The sequence below is a fragment of the Aricia agestis genome, chromosome 5 (genome assembly GCF_905147365.1).
Source record: "Aricia agestis chromosome 5, ilAriAges1.1, whole genome shotgun sequence".
NCBI classification, from domain to species: Eukaryota; Metazoa; Arthropoda; class Insecta; order Lepidoptera; family Lycaenidae; genus Aricia; species Aricia agestis.
In genome coordinates, this window is record NC_056410.1 from 6354390 (window position 1) to 6371647 (window position 17258).

Consider the following 17258-nt stretch of genomic DNA (forward strand, 5'->3'; position numbering starts at 1 on the left):
TTAGTCAAAATAAAAAAAAACTATCGCTAGACGTTTGCTTTACGTATAATATTATGAGAATACATTTTTGCTGTTTGATAGAATCTGATTAAAATAGTCGATTCAACTACAGAGAAAAGTGCAGTGCCTGTTGTTTTAGGACATTTTATTATTAATGTGATGAAAATTGGATGTTAGTGAAGTCTTATGTAACGTCGACTGATGTCTTATGTGAAGACTTAGGTAATGTACTTATAATATTTTGGACAAACAAAGGCTCCGGTGTAACATTAAAAAGTTCCTATAAGGATATTTAAGAAAATCCATAATTATTAAAAAAATATAATAAAATAAAAATTGTTTTATTTCTGAATAAATTTGAATCAAATATTTTCAGAACGTTGAATTAATTATTATAAACTGTTTCTTTTATTTCGATATTAATACGATGTGTCTCCGGTACATCCCTAGTCCCAGAATCGTTATGAGAGGTAGAATATCTTTGAATTAAATTACACCTCGCTAACTCCAAACAATAATCTTTAACACTTCCTTTAACCCTGCCACTTATACTGTCGAATCCTAAGGGTTAGTTTAGGGCTGTGCCATATTAAAATCTGTAGGCTTTCTTACAATAACAAACTCTGTAAATATTTTGTTGTAATAATATTTTAATTTCGATTAATTACTTTATCAAGATTAATGATCTTTGTCATTTTCTAGTCTTTGATTTTTAAGAAATAAAAAGTACATTTTGTAACTTTGATAGGGTATTTTGTTTAGCCAGTATTTAAAACGTGTAACAAAAATTAATCACAGTTTTTTATCTTCTTTCAATTTAACAAAAAAAAATTAAGGTTGGGTTGCACCAGAGGCGTGATTAAAGTTAAAGTTATGGTCAAGGTTATGGTTATAGTTAAGGCCAATTTAACTTTAACCTTAACTTTGACCACAGAATTTGACAGAAGACGTTGCTGGTCCGACAAGGCTTTATAAGAACGTGGGCGGGGGCGCTGCTGGTAAAGGAGAACTGTCACAAATGGCGTTTTTGTATGATGACAGCGTTAGTTCCTTTTTTCGCCACGTGCATTTAAAGCCTTATCGAGCGCTATGTTTATGGTTAAATATGGCGTCTTGATGGCGTCCATTTTTAACTTTAACCAAAGATTTGACATTTTGCACTGTAGTTAAAATTAAAGTTATAGTTAAAGTTAGTTGGCGCAACCTACCCTAAGACAGTGTTCTAAAATTAAGTTTACATGTGAAAAAAAGGACAACAGCCAAAAAAGAACTTATGACAATTTTAAAAACGCTTAAACGCTCCGCTTGTGTCCGTGGTACTCGCTTAATTTACTAAAGCTGTTGCCGCCATATAAGTTGTCTTGCCTACTAGAGATAAGACATAACGAGATTCTTCGCAGAGGTGTATTGTACTGATAACGAAATTAACGATTTACAAGAACGTTGATTACCAAGGCGTATGCAAAAGTTTTTGGGTCACTCGTGTGAATAGAGTAAGTAAGAAAATTATTTTCTTATGGTTTCATTATTTTATTCATTTTCAGAAATTCTAAAATTTAGTCTGAACATGTTCGTTGTTCATGGTAATAATTATAATCCATAGAACCCAAATACTCCATAGTCCATACCTAATAACAAAATCCATTTGATACAAATGTAAATTCAATCCAATTGAATATGTTGGCTATTTAGCAATTGAACCCGAGCTGATAACCCGCCGCAGCGAACGGGGTAATTGCCTAAACAATCCCAAGGGTCCGAAGATCTTAATTATTAGCAAGGTGCTTACGGGTTGAATTTACGATGTGTTAATATGGGCCGATGGTGACAATTACCCTAACCTAAGTTAAATTTACCTGCGGGTTGGAACCGTTCGACCGAAATTGGTCCGGAATTACAATATCGTAATGGTTTCAGATGCTGTAAATTAGCTGAATAAGCATTGTTAACAATAGATTATTGATGTTAATACGAGTTTTGATGGATATTACTAGCTGATATTACATTTACATTTAATTATCTACTCACTAGATAATTAGATTGCCCGCAATATCGTTGCACCGAACCTTTTTGCGAGAAATGTACATTTTTCCAAGGCAAAACTTATAATATTATTAGGAATGTCTTTTCCTGGTAGTCAAAATATCTCCATACTTAATTAGCGTATTAGTTTAAGCGTAAAGGGGTAACATAACATGGTAACACAGACAATAGACAAACATCACATTTCGTACTTTATTATTATTAAAGTATAGGTCTACCAGAATCTGATGGCAAATTTTGACAGCAGATTTTCAAAAAATATCCTTGATCATTGGATATACAGTGTGTAACAAAAATAAGTGATAATACTTTAGGGTGTGTACGTGTTCCTTGTAGAGAGTTCACTGTGAAAGTAGCAGCGCTGAAAGACGAAAAATTTTTTTCGCTTTTGTATGGGCAAGGGCCCGAGCGTCACGAGTTTCCCCATACAAAAGTGAAAAAAAAATTTGGTCTTTCAGCGCTGCTACTTTCATAGTGAACTCTCTACAAGGAACACGTACACACCCTAAAGTATTATCACTTATTTTTGTTACACCCTGTATATTTGCATGTTTCACACACAGAATCAGCCGCTATATAGAAAAAAAAGAATCAAAATGTTTTATTCCAATTACCCCGGTATTGCTAGAGTCAATTTACTGTCTCAGTTTTTGCCATCAGATTCTGGTAGACCTATATCTACCATAAAGTTAATATACCTAGCGGAATAGAGCAACAATCTCGAGCTGACAAACGTAACCAAAATTGGTTTTCATCTGTGTGAAAAATATGTGTACGTATACACTTACACAAACATGATTGAACATGATTTCTATGAGATTAAATTGTCAACGTGCGGCACGTGCCGACTGGACGTCAAAAAAAGAGTGCTGCTGTCATGTATCACACGTCTCTTTCTACCACGCAGTGTTACTGATAGTGACATCTCTCTTGCTCAGGCCTTTGTTTCTCTATTCCGCTAGGTATATTAACTTTATGATATCTACCAAGCCTTTGACGATACTTTGATTATATTAATTAATGCTTTCAGTGCAAAGATTTAATTTCGTGAATAATTATAATCTATTTCCTATTACGGGTTGACTCGAGTTGTAACTTTGAATATCCACAGTATCAGAAAGTACAAAATCTCCAGGAAACTAAGAACACTGCAGCCAAGGAACAAACCTCCCATCCCTCCAATTGCCACTGAAAAATATGAAATAAGTATCCCATGTTACTTATACAAGACGGGCAAGGCCCACCACACATTCCCACCACTGCAACTCCTGTGTCGCCAGGATCAACAGTGGTAACGAAAACCCTTTGATATGATCTCAGGGATGCCCGAGGGACATGCTAAATCTGTCTTGGGACCCGCAACGAAATTAATGTTACGTATCTAATATTCAGGTTGCGCCATGGTAAAAAGCTATATATACATGCAGCTACAGTATGCACATTCGCCCTGGATCATTTAGGGCTAGCTCTCATTAATATTCTCGAGATCCAAGATTCTCAAGACATACTTCGTTGCGCAAAAAATAATTTACAGCGTGGGAACCATGCATTTCTCAAGCAAAAGTATCCTTTGTCCATTTCTGAGTCTCAAAGTATTTTCATACCCACCAAATCGTTTCAACGGTTTGGGCGTGAAGGGGTAACCGACATACACACTTTCGTATTTATAATAATTAATATGTATTAGTATAGTTTGCTATTGCAATCCAAATATCTTAAAAATGTATTTGACGAATGAACTCTACACACGTTCGAAATCGCCTGTATTTGGCCATGATGGCCCAACATTATAAAAAAAATTCCTTAATAAAAAAATAAATAAAAAAATAAAAAATGTTTTATTTCTGAGTAAATTTGAATCAAATTTTTTCAGAATGTCTACCTGACGCCTACCACCGGTTAATTTTAAACGTATCGGTAAAACCGGTTAATATTAAACGTATCGTACTAAAGAAGCCAGACTAATTTGTAGCCCTTTATCGTACGTACTTTTATCGTACACGTAATATTTTGCTCACCTAAAACATCAGTGAATCGGAAAATGATGTCTCGTCTGTACCGTAGCCTCGGGAAGGTCACCATGCCCCACTGGAAATTTGTGTCGATAGTCCATTTTTGCAATGACTGCAAAGAATAATAGAGTTACTGCTGATTAATTTATTAATTATTTAATGAATTAAGTGATAACGTTTAAAGCTTAGTAGAAAACTCACTACAAATTATTGCCTTCCTTAAGCACAAGACGTATGTTAAATTTTACTTCCACGGCCAACCAGAAAACCAGCGTGAAACAACGCTTGTGGCTTGAGTGGGCAACATTATGTTGTAACTTGTGAGGGAGGTATAATTATAGAGGTAATAATTTTAAATTAACTAGGCACATGCCTACTTGCAAAACTACGTGAGTAACACGCGATATTCTTTTTCTGTTGTGAGTCTCCTAGGGCAGCAGCTACCGCATACTGACAGGTGATCTGCACGTGTTCTGAGTTATCTCATAAAATACATATTATTTCTTACATTAAATTGCATAACATAATTCACGTCGTCGCAGAGCGGGTAGCAATCGCAGGCGATCTTCTTTCCTTTGCTATCTCGCAAATCATAGAGCTCATCTAAATAACAAAAAGAAAAAAGCATAATATTAAAATAGTGAAATAATAATGTTAGAAGGCGCAAAACATTCTGTAATTCTTTAGTTCTTACCCTTATATTTGGCTAAGCAATGCATCCCCTTTACGTCGCATATTTTTTCGTTGCCTGAAAAATAAAGGAAATTCTTAATAACGTTGTATTGTACCGATGTGAAAATTTGATATAATCGTAATAAATGAACAATGTAACAATATTAATATAGTAGAGAGAAAATTGATTCGTAGGCAGCTACGAATAATAAAAACTAGTAGGCATCCTGATCAACAATGATTCATCACTTGTCATAGCCCGTCCAAATACCGTAGATTCGCTATGTAACATTTTTTCTGACGATACCTATTGGTCTATAGAAGAAGGGTATGCACTGACAGTAGTGCAGACACAGGCGGATCCTGCACTCCATGCGGCACATGGTGTAGGTGTACACGGAGAAGTGCGGCAGGTTGTTCTCGTGGATGAAGCGGCAGCGACGCTGACCAACTGTCAGTCTGCACAAAAAATGAGTAGTACTGTAGGACTTAGTAATAATAGCTGTCACATAACGTTGTCGTTTTAGGTTACCAACGTATATCACGTTGGAGTACTTCCATGATCCATCCTTATATCAAAGACTTTATATAGTGTTTCAGTTTAGCTGTCATACTTTCAAAGTAAGGTGTTCAAGTCATATACACTTTTTTTTGGTTTGTATCTTTAACTTAAAATCATATTTCAGTCATAAGGTGTATAATATACATCTGTATGACTTTAATCTTAAGGTTTTCAGGATACTCACTTCGCAGCTTCTGGTGAGGTGTAGATAGAAGTTGCAGTCACATGCACTTTGCAGTAATAATTTTCTTCCGCATGGTAGAACTTCTTTGAGATATCCGGCACCTCAAACGTCCCATGGACATAAGCCTGCCAAAAATAGAAGGTGTCCAATATCTATATCTATGGTGTCCAATGAATAATGAATATATCTATGAAAACATGCAATGTGGATACGTCTTGATAACTTAATATTGATAGCTCAAAAATTATGAAGCATTTTCAGTTCAATTTATATATCTTACTTTGGACCGCACTGCTGTATAATATTATGTTAACATACTTGGTAAATTAAGTTAAATGCCTACTTACATTATAAGCTCCATTTATTTTAACAACCTGAGCTAAAACCTCTCCGTCTAAAGGATGAATGTAAAAAACTTTATCTTTTGAATCAACTATGTCCCATCTTTTGGCAGCTATATACCTAAAACCAATAATTTAAAAAGCGATACTTACCTTTTATATGAGAGTTCCTGCTACGTGAGGCCTTGATGTCTAACCATAAAGTTAATATTAACTTTATGTGTCTAACCATAATTACTGCCACCAAGACTGTAATTTTGTTCATAGCATGCAGAATCTATTCTACCCATGGCAATCATGGACGTTGATTCCCTTGTCTTAAATTGTCTTAGATTAACTTGGAGAGATCGCATATTATGTTGTTGTGATTATGAAATTACAATTTTTAAATATTTATTGTTTTTTTGTATAAAAAAGCAATAAATAAAATTAAATTCACTTACTTCGGTGAACTGTAAACGGCTACGTTAGAGTTAATGGCGTTGCATATTCCCATTTCTGTGACAGTTGTTACAACTTGTAGGCTGACTCCAGTAACCCCTATAGATATCATGGGGTTGAACTTCGTCATGAGGGCAACTAGAACATCTAAATACTTCTCTGGAGGTATACCCTGGTACTCAGGTATTTGGTCAAAGTTATTGAAAGTAGCATTTGATAAGGTTCTAAGGAATCGTTCTAGTAAATCTTTGTCAGTTTCGTTGCTTTTCCTGGAAAAAACATTAAGATAAGATAATATAAATATTTATTTCCCAGTACAATACAATATAGAGCTGTTTAACAGTACATTCTTGTCCTTAGTAATTAAGTACATTCTTATTCCTAAATATTATATTGTACAAGGCTGATGCCCAAGCTAGGCAAGGCCTGTGTTTCAGGTCACCAGGCTCCTCATCCTCACAATTTTAATTACATACTTAACATATACTTTTCCAAAAACCAATTGCATTATTCTGGCAGTAACAAAATCTTTTGTGTGTGTGTGTGTGTGTGTGTGTGTGTGTTTAGGTGTGCGTGAGTGAGTGTGCTAGTTGGTATTTAAGGAGTGATCTGTAAAATAATGTCTAAGTATGCAATAGACATTAAAAAAATCAGGATTGTGTTGGATGCTATGGTACATAATATTACGCGTAATCACTTTTTCCAAGATTGAATCTTGTTGGTAGTTCATTACAATGATAAATAATTACCCTATATAATTATTCAACTTATCCATGTCTAATTTCGTCTCCAAGCAAATAGTAACAGCAGGGAATGATGTGTTCCAAGAGAACATGTCGCGATCCATTGATATGACAGTAGGGGAGTTCTGGTATCTGATCCATGTCGTCCACGCAAGGAACACGCTGCCGAATAAAGATATCGCCACTATCAACAGCCAGAGTATGCTGCAAATAAATTATGAGATAAACTGGAAAGGAAACAGAAAACGAAAAAAAAGAAAACAAAAAAGGTGTTTAATTTATAACACACAATTTTGAAGTTGGTCAAATAAGAATATTATGTATAAATGTGAAGCAGGAAACAATTAAATTAAAAAATAACAGATTTTCCTATTGTCCTTAAATGTTTTTTTAGTAAAAATCTAAACTCTAAAAATGTCAGAAAGGGAAAGTACTTGCAATTCTTCTGTTGAACAAAACGAGTTGAATGTGCCTATGGGCAGCTACCTACGAAGTGCTACGTCAGCTCATTTTTTTTATTTTTTTTTATGAAATAAGGGGGTAAACGAGCAAACGGGTCACCTGATGGAAAGTAACTTCCGTCGCCCATGGACACTCGCAGCATCAGTAGAGCTACAAGTGCGTTGCCGGCCTTTTAAGAGGGAATAGGGTAATAGGGGAGGGTAGGGAAGGGAATAGGGGATGGTAGGGAAGGGAATAGGGTAGGGGATTGGGCCTCCGGTAAACTCACTCACTCGGCGAAACACAGCGCAAGCGCTGTTTCACGCTGGATTTCCGTGAGAACGTGGTACTTATTTCTCCGGTCGAGCCGACCCATTCGTGCCGAAGCGTGGCTCTCCCACGTATAGCATGGCTCTCCCACGTATTCATTTAAAATTATAATTATAATCATTTAAAATTATAATATTCACTTAGTATGCTTTTAAAATAATTATCTTTACGTACACTTCCAATGGATGTCTTCCAGCAACTACGAGATGTTTGAGGCCATGAATTGTGGATGTATTTAGAAACAGTAAGAGGTAACTCTTTGCTCTTTCAGCGAAATATTTCGGCGAAAGTCTCAGATTCCATTTACGCACTTTTCTTTTATTTTTCTTTACATTATTTTCTTGAAGGTAATTTTTTAATCCGTAATCATTATCGTGAGACATTTTTTTATTTTTATTTAAAACAAGATTTATATTTATACCCACTTACAGAAATATTGCAGCTTACCGCCTAAATGTAGAGCTCTATGTGGTCACACTTCTAATGTTCTATTGGAATTTTATAAACTGACATAGCTTGTAATTATAATATCATTAAAAGATACTTAGAACAACAGTTCAAAACTACTCTATCGTTTAAAATCTGATATTATGGCACTCATTGTTATTAACGCCTGAAAAAATATAATAGCAACAGCAATACGTAGCAATATGTAGAAAATTATATTGATACAAATATTTGTTCTAAGTTTGTCTTGAAAACATTTACAATAGTTTATTGCAAACATGGGAAATAAATAATATTGTTTAATTTAATGGATTTCCCCGACAACCACATAATTAGGTATATCTAATTCTAGGCCATAATCAAAATTCATTATGTACCTTATTATTTACTTATGAGCTATACAGATGTGATAGAGTAATAATTTTTTATAGAAAATGAGAAAATAGTAAAGGTAATAAAATAAGTAAACACTAAAAGACATATTAATGCATGGACTATTATTATGATTTTAAATACTTCATTTTGTGCAGTTAAAACACACTTGCTTATAAAATCTAATAAGTGTTCGTCTTAATTACGACCTTTATACTTTGTAAAAGAATGAAAAAATAAATGTAGAGTCAAAAAGTAGACAATCTCCAAGAAACTAAGAACACTGCAACCAAGAAACAGGCCCGCCATTCCACCAACAGCAACTGCAAACAAAATTGTTTAGATAAGGGTATTCTGTGGTTAAGGTAGTAGGTAAAATAACAATATTATCATAAAACAATAAAATATTTAATACAGTCTACTGTAAGTATAAAATATTTTACGCCTGCAACTCCGTTGCGCCAAAATTCGTTTATTTCGCGGGAACCGTACATTTTTCCGGGACAAAAATATCCTATGTCCTTTCCCGGGACTCAAAGTATATCTATGCTAAATTTTAGCAAAATCGGTTCCGCGGTTTGGGCGTGAAGAGGTAACAGAAAGATAGACAGACAGACAGACACACATGTAGCATGCTTTACATACATGCCTTCTTAGTATAAGCGAAGTAGAAGAAGAGTAGACCAGTGATCGAAGCGGGTTGGTTCAAAAAGAATGGATTCTAGTCATCATTCTAAATAGGAGATACCTATCATAAAAATTTTGTTCATCAACACGACCTAATATGCAATTTTATATCTTATCAAATTTGAAATTTCTATTGGGTACAGTTTGCGTGGTTGATAGAAAAAAAAAACTCTTACCTAATACATCAGTGAATCCAAAAATGATGTCTCGTCGATATCGTAATCTAGGGTACGTTGACATTCCCCACTGGAAGTTAGTACCCATGAACCACTCTTGCAAAGGCTGCAAAGACAGTATATGTAATAAAATAGGGTTCATGAAAAGACCGCTAGACTTACTAACGCAAATCTAGACGAACTAATGTTTTAACTATTCTTATTATTTAATTACTTCAAGAATGTGACCAAATGTCACTTTCATTAATGTTAATGCTATTGTTTAAAATATAACACATTTTGTTTTTGAAAACAACATGACTCCAAAAACCACCACTTTGTGCGTGAGCATTTGTAATTATTTTATATTTGCCAGCTTATGTATATTAATTTAAATATTAATGTTATTGGAAAAGTAATTAAATTACTAATGTGAGAAAATATAAATACAATTTGTTCTGCAATAATGATCATTCAATTAGCGATGATGGTAAATTGATTTCTACCATTACTAATGATTCATATTTTATTTTCCTATAAATAGGCAAAAAAATAAATTTTAGTATATTATTTCACAACCAAAATGAAGCGGTTCACTTCGATTTTATTACTGGTTGCAATAATGTCCATAACATGCAGTGTGTCTGGTAAGTCACTTTAGGATTTTCTGTATTACTGTTCCTAGACATTTGTAGTTCTTTTCGAGTTATTTGCATTTGAATTTTTCTCTAACTTTTTAATTTAGTGCTAGAATAGCAGTCTTACAAAATTAAAGTATGAATTATTGTGGATATTTATTAATACTACATTTATATTTTATTTCAGCATTCTATACTAACGTGAAAGCAGGCGGATACCCCTGTGTTGACAGCCCTGATTGCAATGCGGTATGTCTACGTACAACAACTAACATAATCAATGTTCTTTGCTTTTACGAAAAATGCTGGTGTATGCCGGGTTAATATAACAATAATATGAAGTAATAAAAGGTCTGTTTAAACCTTATAATCTTTTTCTATTTTACGTAAGTATCTTATCTTTAAATTTTTATTATTTTTAAACATTTCATCTGATCAAGCAGAATAATCTTTCCTTTTTTGTTGGATTTGTATGATGTTTAATTTTTATGCTGAAGAGATTATCTAAAGCACTATATTCAAAGTTACTTACATTTAATTGAATAACGTAGTTTACATCATCACATATTGGAAAGCAGTCACAATCTAACTTTTTTCCAGCATTATCCCTCAAATTTTTTAGCTCATCTAAAAACACGTAATCAAGAAGGAAATAATTATTTAGTCAGTCAAATTTTCATGGTACTAGTATATTGTATGACCCAGAACATACTTAAACAAAACATGGAGATTCATAAATTTACAAATTCCAAGATTCCAAACTTAACTCTTTAAGAGGGATTCAATAATTGCTATTATGTATCTATTAACAAATAAGATAACCTTTGTATTTTGCTAAGCAATGCATGCCTTTCACATCGCAAGTTTTTTCATCCTCTGCAAAAAAATATCCAAAGAATGTTAAAAAAATGCGTGGAAGAGAGAGGAGGAGATCGTATAAGATAACATAGGATATGATTCTACCTCTCTTTCTATAGAAGAAGGGTATGCACTGACAGTACTGCAAACACAGTCGGATCCTGCACTCCATGCGGCACATGGTGTAGGTGTACACGGAGAAGTGCGGCAGGTTGTTCTCGTGGATGAAGCGGCAGCGACGCTGACCAACTGTTAACCTACAAACTTATAGCGTTAAGTGCGAAAATTCCTGAATCTTGTGATAACATGTTTCAATCCTTTCCTTGTTAGATATGCAAGTTTGATCACGAAAGATTTCTAAATAGAAGAATTATAGTTTCAGATTATAGAACTAGTCTAAAAAAATAGTTAAAAGATAAGTAAAGAGATCGCGAAATTTGCAATGAAGAGATGGTTAGTGGACAGATTAAACTTCATTACTTAAAGCAAACAATGTAAAAGAGCACCATAGTACCTTGCTGCCTCTGGCGTTGTATAAACTGCCACTGCTGTGACATAGAGCTTTAAATAAAATTCTTCTTCTGAATACTGAAATCTTGTTGAGATGTCGGGAACTTCTAGGGGTCCATGAATGTAAGCCTGTATGAAAATAGGTTTACAAACGGCGGAGTAATCGTTAAACATACAAAATAAAATAATAAAAAAACACAGCCGAACATAATATTAATCTCCTCCTTTTTGGAAATCGGTTAAAATATAATTAAAAAAATAAAATATTATAAAATATTAGTAGTATGTTGTGGTTATAAAATATTAGTAATAAGAGATATTAGTAATAGTGATAATAAAATAGGACTGTAGAGGAACTTACGTCGTATGCACTTGGGATTTTGATAACTTGAGCAAAGACTTCCCCGTCTAACGGATGAACGTAAAATATGTCTTCATCTGTGATATGCACGGGATCCCATCTGTCGGCTTTTATATATCTAAATAATGGTAGGTCTTATTTAAAATACTTGGTAAACTCAATTAACATTATCTTAATATAACGGTCAACTATTTTTCCGCACACTTGCACTATTAATTCACTTTTTAAAAATTCAGCAATACTTACTCAGGTGAACTATAAATAGCGACTTTAGAATTGATTGCGTAACATATTCCCATTTCCGTGACTGTCGGTATCACTTGTAAGTTAATGCCCGAAGCTCCTATTGTCAGTACAGGTTTGAAATTCGGCGTCAGGCTTAGTAAAACGTCGATGTACTTCTCTGGTGGTATCCCCTCATATTCAGGTATTTGGTTAAAATTTTCAAATGTTGCATTGGCTAGGCTTCTTACGAAGTTACTAAGCAAGTCCTTGTCTGTTTCGTTGGTGGTTCTGAAATCGAAATCTGCTTTAAAAACTCATTTTATAATAATAATAACTAAAGATGAAGTAAGATGAAAAGGTCCAGTTACATTGAGCTCGTGGGTTCGATTCAGCGCGTTGGGAAAATGTTGTTTCCTAGTTTGGTGACAATGTTTTTACGTCTATGGTTTGGGTATGTCAAAAAATTGCGTCTCTCTTTCATTCATTCCAGCTTATTCTATTATTTGCCAGGTTATCTTAAAAAAGAGAAAGAAAAAACGTTGGCTTATGTGCACTACGGACACATTTTCTTATCTACTATAAAATTACTCCTCGTTTCCTAATTACTAAAGCTAAGTTTAAGCGACAGTGAGACTTCAAAATAGTTTTCACCTGTCATTTCTTTCTTACCGTAACATCTGGTTCAGTTTGTCTGAATCCACCTTCATGTCCAGACACAAGGTCACGGCAGGGAAGGACGTGTTCCACGCGAACATGTCTCGGTCCATCGAGATGACGGTTGGTGAGTTCTGGTACCTGATCCACGTCGCACGGGAGAGGTAGATGGTGCCAAACAGCGATACTGCCACCGTCACTAACCATAGTAAACTGAAAATGATTTAGGAGAATTAAGATAAGTATGAAATGACAAAAATTCTTGGTTTTGGATTGCACTTGTTAACATTTGTGATGTGCGTTGAGTCATTCATTCCTCTTGAAATTATTATTATGTATAATGTGCTAACTACTTTTTTAAACCATTATTCTCGTTTGGAGATGTAATTATACATCATTCATTGATTAAACTTACACTTCAAATGGATGTCTTCCAACAGCCACCAAATGATTAAGTCCATGAATAGATGAGGTTTCCAGAAACAGCACAAAATAATCTTTAGCTCTTTTGAAGAATGAATCTTTCGACTGCCTTTTCTGAGCAGATATAAGTTTCAGTTTTGATGTTCGACGAAAATCTTTTAAATTTTTTACTGGGTAAGATTTTTGGTCAAACTGAAGAAACTTTCTAGTTTTTACTCCTGTAAAAAATATATGTGATTTTATCAGATGTTTATGTATTTAAAAAATTGAAGTTTTTTTCTTCAAACATACCCTCAAACATTTTTTCTGGTAATTATCAACACTTATAACTTTCAACACGAAACAGTTTTCAAACTATATTTTTCCACTTTGAAACAAAAAGTACGTAATGATAGTGTGTCGTGATATTAGCTCATTACGCCGTTACATAATATAAGTCGACATGAAATATTTTTTTAATTTTTTTTTATTTTACATGAAGATAATTTCTATGAGAAATTAATAAATTATGAATAATTATAACTTGGTTTTATTTCGTTATGATTAAAGTATTATAGCGACCTCTCATGATTTTACTCTCACACTATAGTAATAGTTAAAAGTTTAATTAACTTAAAAGCATTATACGGTAAAGCAGCTACTTTCAAAAATTTCAAGAATTATTTTCGGAACACAACAAATAAAAAAAATCTATTTTACTTCGTTGCCTCAGCTATAATAGGAGTATGTATCACCTAGGGAGACTTAGTTATCCCGGAACGTCGGTAATAATCCAAAATTATTCCCAATTTTAGTTTCATGTCCAACGGATCTAGACGCGCGGTAGCCAAAGCCCACAGCCAGGCATAACTTTTATATTGAACTTGACTCTCCTTTTTTACATTTATGTTTTTGGTAGGATCTATTACAATACATCAATGTTTATAGCTATAATTATTTCATTCTGTCATGTTTATCAATAATTGAGTGTCCACCAATGTGTTACAGATTAAATCTTTCAGGCACTAAAATTATTTCGATTGTTATAATTTCCACTTTCATTTAAGTTCATTATTTCTTTTTGTTAGTTTTTTATAAACGTTTTGTAATGAGTCACGTACATAGGAAACGATTGCTTGCCTCAAATTATGTCATACCTGTGTCAAGCTTCCTATAACTTCATTATTACATTTGGAAGGTCTCCATCCAAATGTAAGAGACAATCCGATAGGCATACCTTTAAACATACCTTTTATATCTACTGAAAACTTATAAGGACTCCCACTTTTAGACGTGGGAGAGTCATGCTTCGGCACGAATGGGCTGGTTCGACCGGAGAAATACCACGTTCTCACAGAAAACCGGCGTGAAACAGCGCTTGCGCTGTATTTCACCGAGTGAGTGAGTTTACCGGAGGCCCAATCCCCAACCTTATTCCCTTCCCTACCCTCCCCTATTCCCTTCCCATCCCTACCCTCCACTATTTCCCTCTTAAAAGGCCGGCAACGCACCTGCAGCTCTTCTGATGCTGCGAGTGTCCATGGGCGACGGAAGTTGCTTTCTATCAGGTGACCCGTTTGCTCGTTTGCCCCCTTATTTAAAAAAAAAAAGATCTTCTCTGATATGGTACCTACGGAACATTTATCACTATTAACAACTCGGAACATTATCCTTAAAATATCGTTCAAAATAAATCCAACACAAACACTATTACGAAAATAATTTAAAAAACAACCATGCGTCAAACGTGTATTTAGAAAAAGTTAACCTAAATCCATTGTAATAAAGGTCACAAGATATCTAGCTGTAACTTTGTGGCGCGAGAAAAAATGATCCATGTCAGTGTTGTGACGGTCTACCAACACTTTCAGTTTTTCAGATCACTTTGAACGTTCAAACAAGTCATTATGATTAATAACACGACCCTAAATAGACAAACTTTACGATATTTTATATAGGTAGCTATTGTCCTTTGACAAGCGTGTATTTTTAGCAAATAAAGAGTAGATAAGTAAGTTCTTATACTATGAGGCTAGGGCTTTAACGATTTTGGCCGCCATGTATGTATCTATGTAACCTCGTAGCGGCTTTGTTAGTCAGTTTTAACAAAATATGGTGTCAATAAATTAGTAATGATACCGCCGGTGGTACCTAGCCGGTGGTACCTAGCTAAGGCTATATTTTCCATAACTTTTTATTATTAAGTGGTTGGGTTTTTTAAACATTTTAGGTTTGTTTATGTTCAACATGTTATACATGCATTAGTTTTTAATTTAATTAAATTACTCAAAATAAACTTGCGTAACTAAACTCGATTTTAATATGGTCGTCATGCTGTAACGCGGTTACAGTGCGTGAAGGCTTTAAATGAACGTGGGCGGGAGCGCTGCTGGTAAAGGAGAACTCTGAACTGTCAAAAATGACGTTTTTGTACGATGGCAGCGTTAGTTCCTTTTCGCCACGTTCATTTAAAGCCTTGCCGAGCTGTAAGGAGAAACTGTATGAAACTCGATAATTAAACATAAATATCGTTTTCTTCTTGAGCCTTGGCAATCAAAAGAATATAATTTCAATCTGTAGCGTGAATGTTTACCTGAAAATAAATGCAAATCAACAAAGCAAGGCAGTCCCAATTCAAACGGAAAACGAATCACATTCAATATCAACTTCGAATTAATGTTAAGGAGAAAAAAATTAAATTGGTTTTACGTTTTTTTTTATCTAAAAATAAACACGAAACCCCGTAAGCCTCAACAAAGTCTAATAATTTCCAAAGTGTCATGTCGCCAAGAATTAAATGAAGTGAAGAAAATAAATTTCATTTAAAAATCACAGCAAACCATTATTTTCCTGAGCTTCCCCTAATTAATTTCTTGTCACCGTCTGGATCGGCCCTGCTCCTGACAGGGAGGGAGGGAGATAATTGTATGCGAAACTTCATATGAGCGACAGAGACGGAAGGAATAAGGTGAGTGGCGCCTCATTACCATCTTTTAGTAGTTAGCAGACGATTTCAAGTTTGTTTCGTTCTTATATAAGTAAGTATTATTTATTACACAATAATACAAACAAATTACTTACTGCTTGCCCGTAATTATGTATTCGATTGTTGTAATCGTAAGCCTTTATATTTTGATGTTAAAGTGTTGTCGAATGCACCTTCAATGTCTAGGAAGACACAGAGCGCAATCTCTTTATCTTCAATAGCTCTATCAATGCGATCTACTAGGTCCATTAGTGCCGTTTCAGTAGATTTGCCTTTTTGGTAGGCATGTTGTCTTTCATGCTGAGGCTTTTTAGTGAGATAGGTGTCCCTTATGTGTAGGTTGACCACCTTCTCCATCGTTTTGAGTATGAAAGAGGTGAGGCTGTGTCTGTGTCTGTCTATTTTTGACTATCCACCTGACTGCATCATGATTAGCTGTTGCCTCTATAATTTCTTTACTAGCAATTACTAGACACTGAAGAACAATTTAACTGAAACATAATTATAACAATGGCCATGGGTAAGTACTAAGTCCATAAACCATTTTTAATTGAGGCAAAATACACGGTTCTTCTTTCGAACGAAGTCGCAGGGATGTATTATAAAGGCGGGACCAAACAAAGTGAAACAAGGTAAGTAAAATCGCATCTAGGGTGTGTACACACGAGGTACGCAATTACGCTGGCTTTAATTTTCTTGTACGAGTTATATTCGAGATGTTCCGCGAATATTTACAGAAAGTAACGGGTAAATATTGCGAGCGGGAACGCTACGTGGAAATCTTGGAAGGTGTGGTTGTATGGAGTGCGCTTTTAATTTCTAAACAGGTTTAAACTGGTATAACTTATAAGTAAGATCTTTTTGTATTTTTTGTGATTTAGTTATTTGTTTTTTTTTTTTTTCTTGCAAAGTAAATTGGTAGAAATATTGTAAATATAAATATTCCAATCAATAACTAGTTTAACTTAAACTTGAAACTACTTTGGAATTTTTATTCTTTAGGAATACATAGAATAATTATGGCATACATGGTTTTTAAAAATACGAGAACAGACATTGTTAACTATCATCAGTCATTATAATAATTACAAGTTATGATAAAATAATATAACCTGCAGCGCAGTATGGCCACAGTAGAAATGCGATAGTGTAGAAAAACTGTGGAGATAAACTGAAGATACCGTTCCGATCTTT

General features: G+C 34.3%; 2 protein-coding genes and 1 long non-coding RNA gene across 3 annotated transcripts; 1 reads left to right on the forward strand and 2 right to left on the reverse strand.

Annotated features, from left to right (window-relative positions):
- Positions 1-2981: 2981 nt before the first annotated feature.
- On the reverse strand, positions 2982-8354 carry LOC121726918 (sodium channel protein Nach-like). Its single transcript, XM_042114565.1, has 10 exons — positions 7944-8354; positions 7005-7202; positions 6258-6524; positions 5821-5935; positions 5474-5598; positions 5035-5186; positions 4750-4803; positions 4564-4658; positions 4062-4167; positions 2982-3231 (listed from the first exon to the last, which is right to left on the reverse strand). The coding sequence occupies exons 1-10, from the start codon at positions 8150-8152 to the stop codon at positions 3116-3118; spliced, it is 1437 nt and encodes a 478-aa protein (XP_041970499.1). The 5' UTR covers positions 8153-8354; the 3' UTR covers positions 2982-3115.
- Positions 8355-8692: 338 nt separating this feature from the next.
- Positions 8693-16421, reverse strand: LOC121727060 (sodium channel protein Nach-like). The gene is made up of 11 exons (XM_042114736.1): positions 16238-16421; positions 13092-13317; positions 12692-12889; positions 12044-12310; positions 11798-11915; positions 11441-11565; positions 11032-11183; positions 10891-10944; positions 10601-10695; positions 9452-9557; positions 8693-8911 (listed from the first exon to the last, which is right to left on the reverse strand). Exons 1-11 carry the CDS (start codon positions 16419-16421, stop codon positions 8787-8789), a joined length of 1650 nt encoding a protein of 549 aa, XP_041970670.1. The 3' UTR covers positions 8693-8786.
- LOC121726919 lies at positions 9986-10433 on the forward strand. Its single transcript, XR_006035590.1, has 2 exons — positions 9986-10077; positions 10256-10433. It is a non-coding gene; the product is annotated as an uncharacterized LOC121726919 (long non-coding RNA).
- Positions 16422-17258: the final 837 nt, after the last annotated feature.

What these genes read in the sequence shown, in the direction of transcription:
- LOC121727060 (XM_042114736.1), bottom strand. Translation starts at nt 16,421, where the DNA reads ATGGAGAAGGTGGTCAACCTACACATAAGGGACACCTATCTCACTAAA. An exon ending in TGTCTTCCTAGACATTGAAG is followed by an intron (nt 13,318 to 16,237) that starts GTGCATTCGACA and finishes TATTTTTTACAG; the next exon opens with GAGTAAAAACTAGAAAGTTT. An exon ending in CTTCTTCTATAGAAAGAGAG is followed by an intron (nt 10,945 to 11,031) that starts GTAGAATCATAT and finishes ATTTTTTTGCAG; the next exon opens with AGGATGAAAAAACTTGCGAT.
- LOC121726918 (XM_042114565.1), bottom strand. Translation starts at nt 8,152, where the DNA reads ATGTCTCACGATAATGATTACGGATTAAAAAATTACCTTCAAGAAAAT. An exon ending in AAGTTGAATAATTATATAGG is followed by an intron (nt 6,525 to 7,004) that starts GTAATTATTTAT and finishes TGTTTTTTCCAG; the next exon opens with GAAAAGCAACGAAACTGACA. An exon ending in TTGCTTAGCCAAATATAAGG is followed by an intron (nt 4,659 to 4,749) that starts GTAAGAACTAAA and finishes TTTGTTATTTAG; the next exon opens with ATGAGCTCTATGATTTGCGA.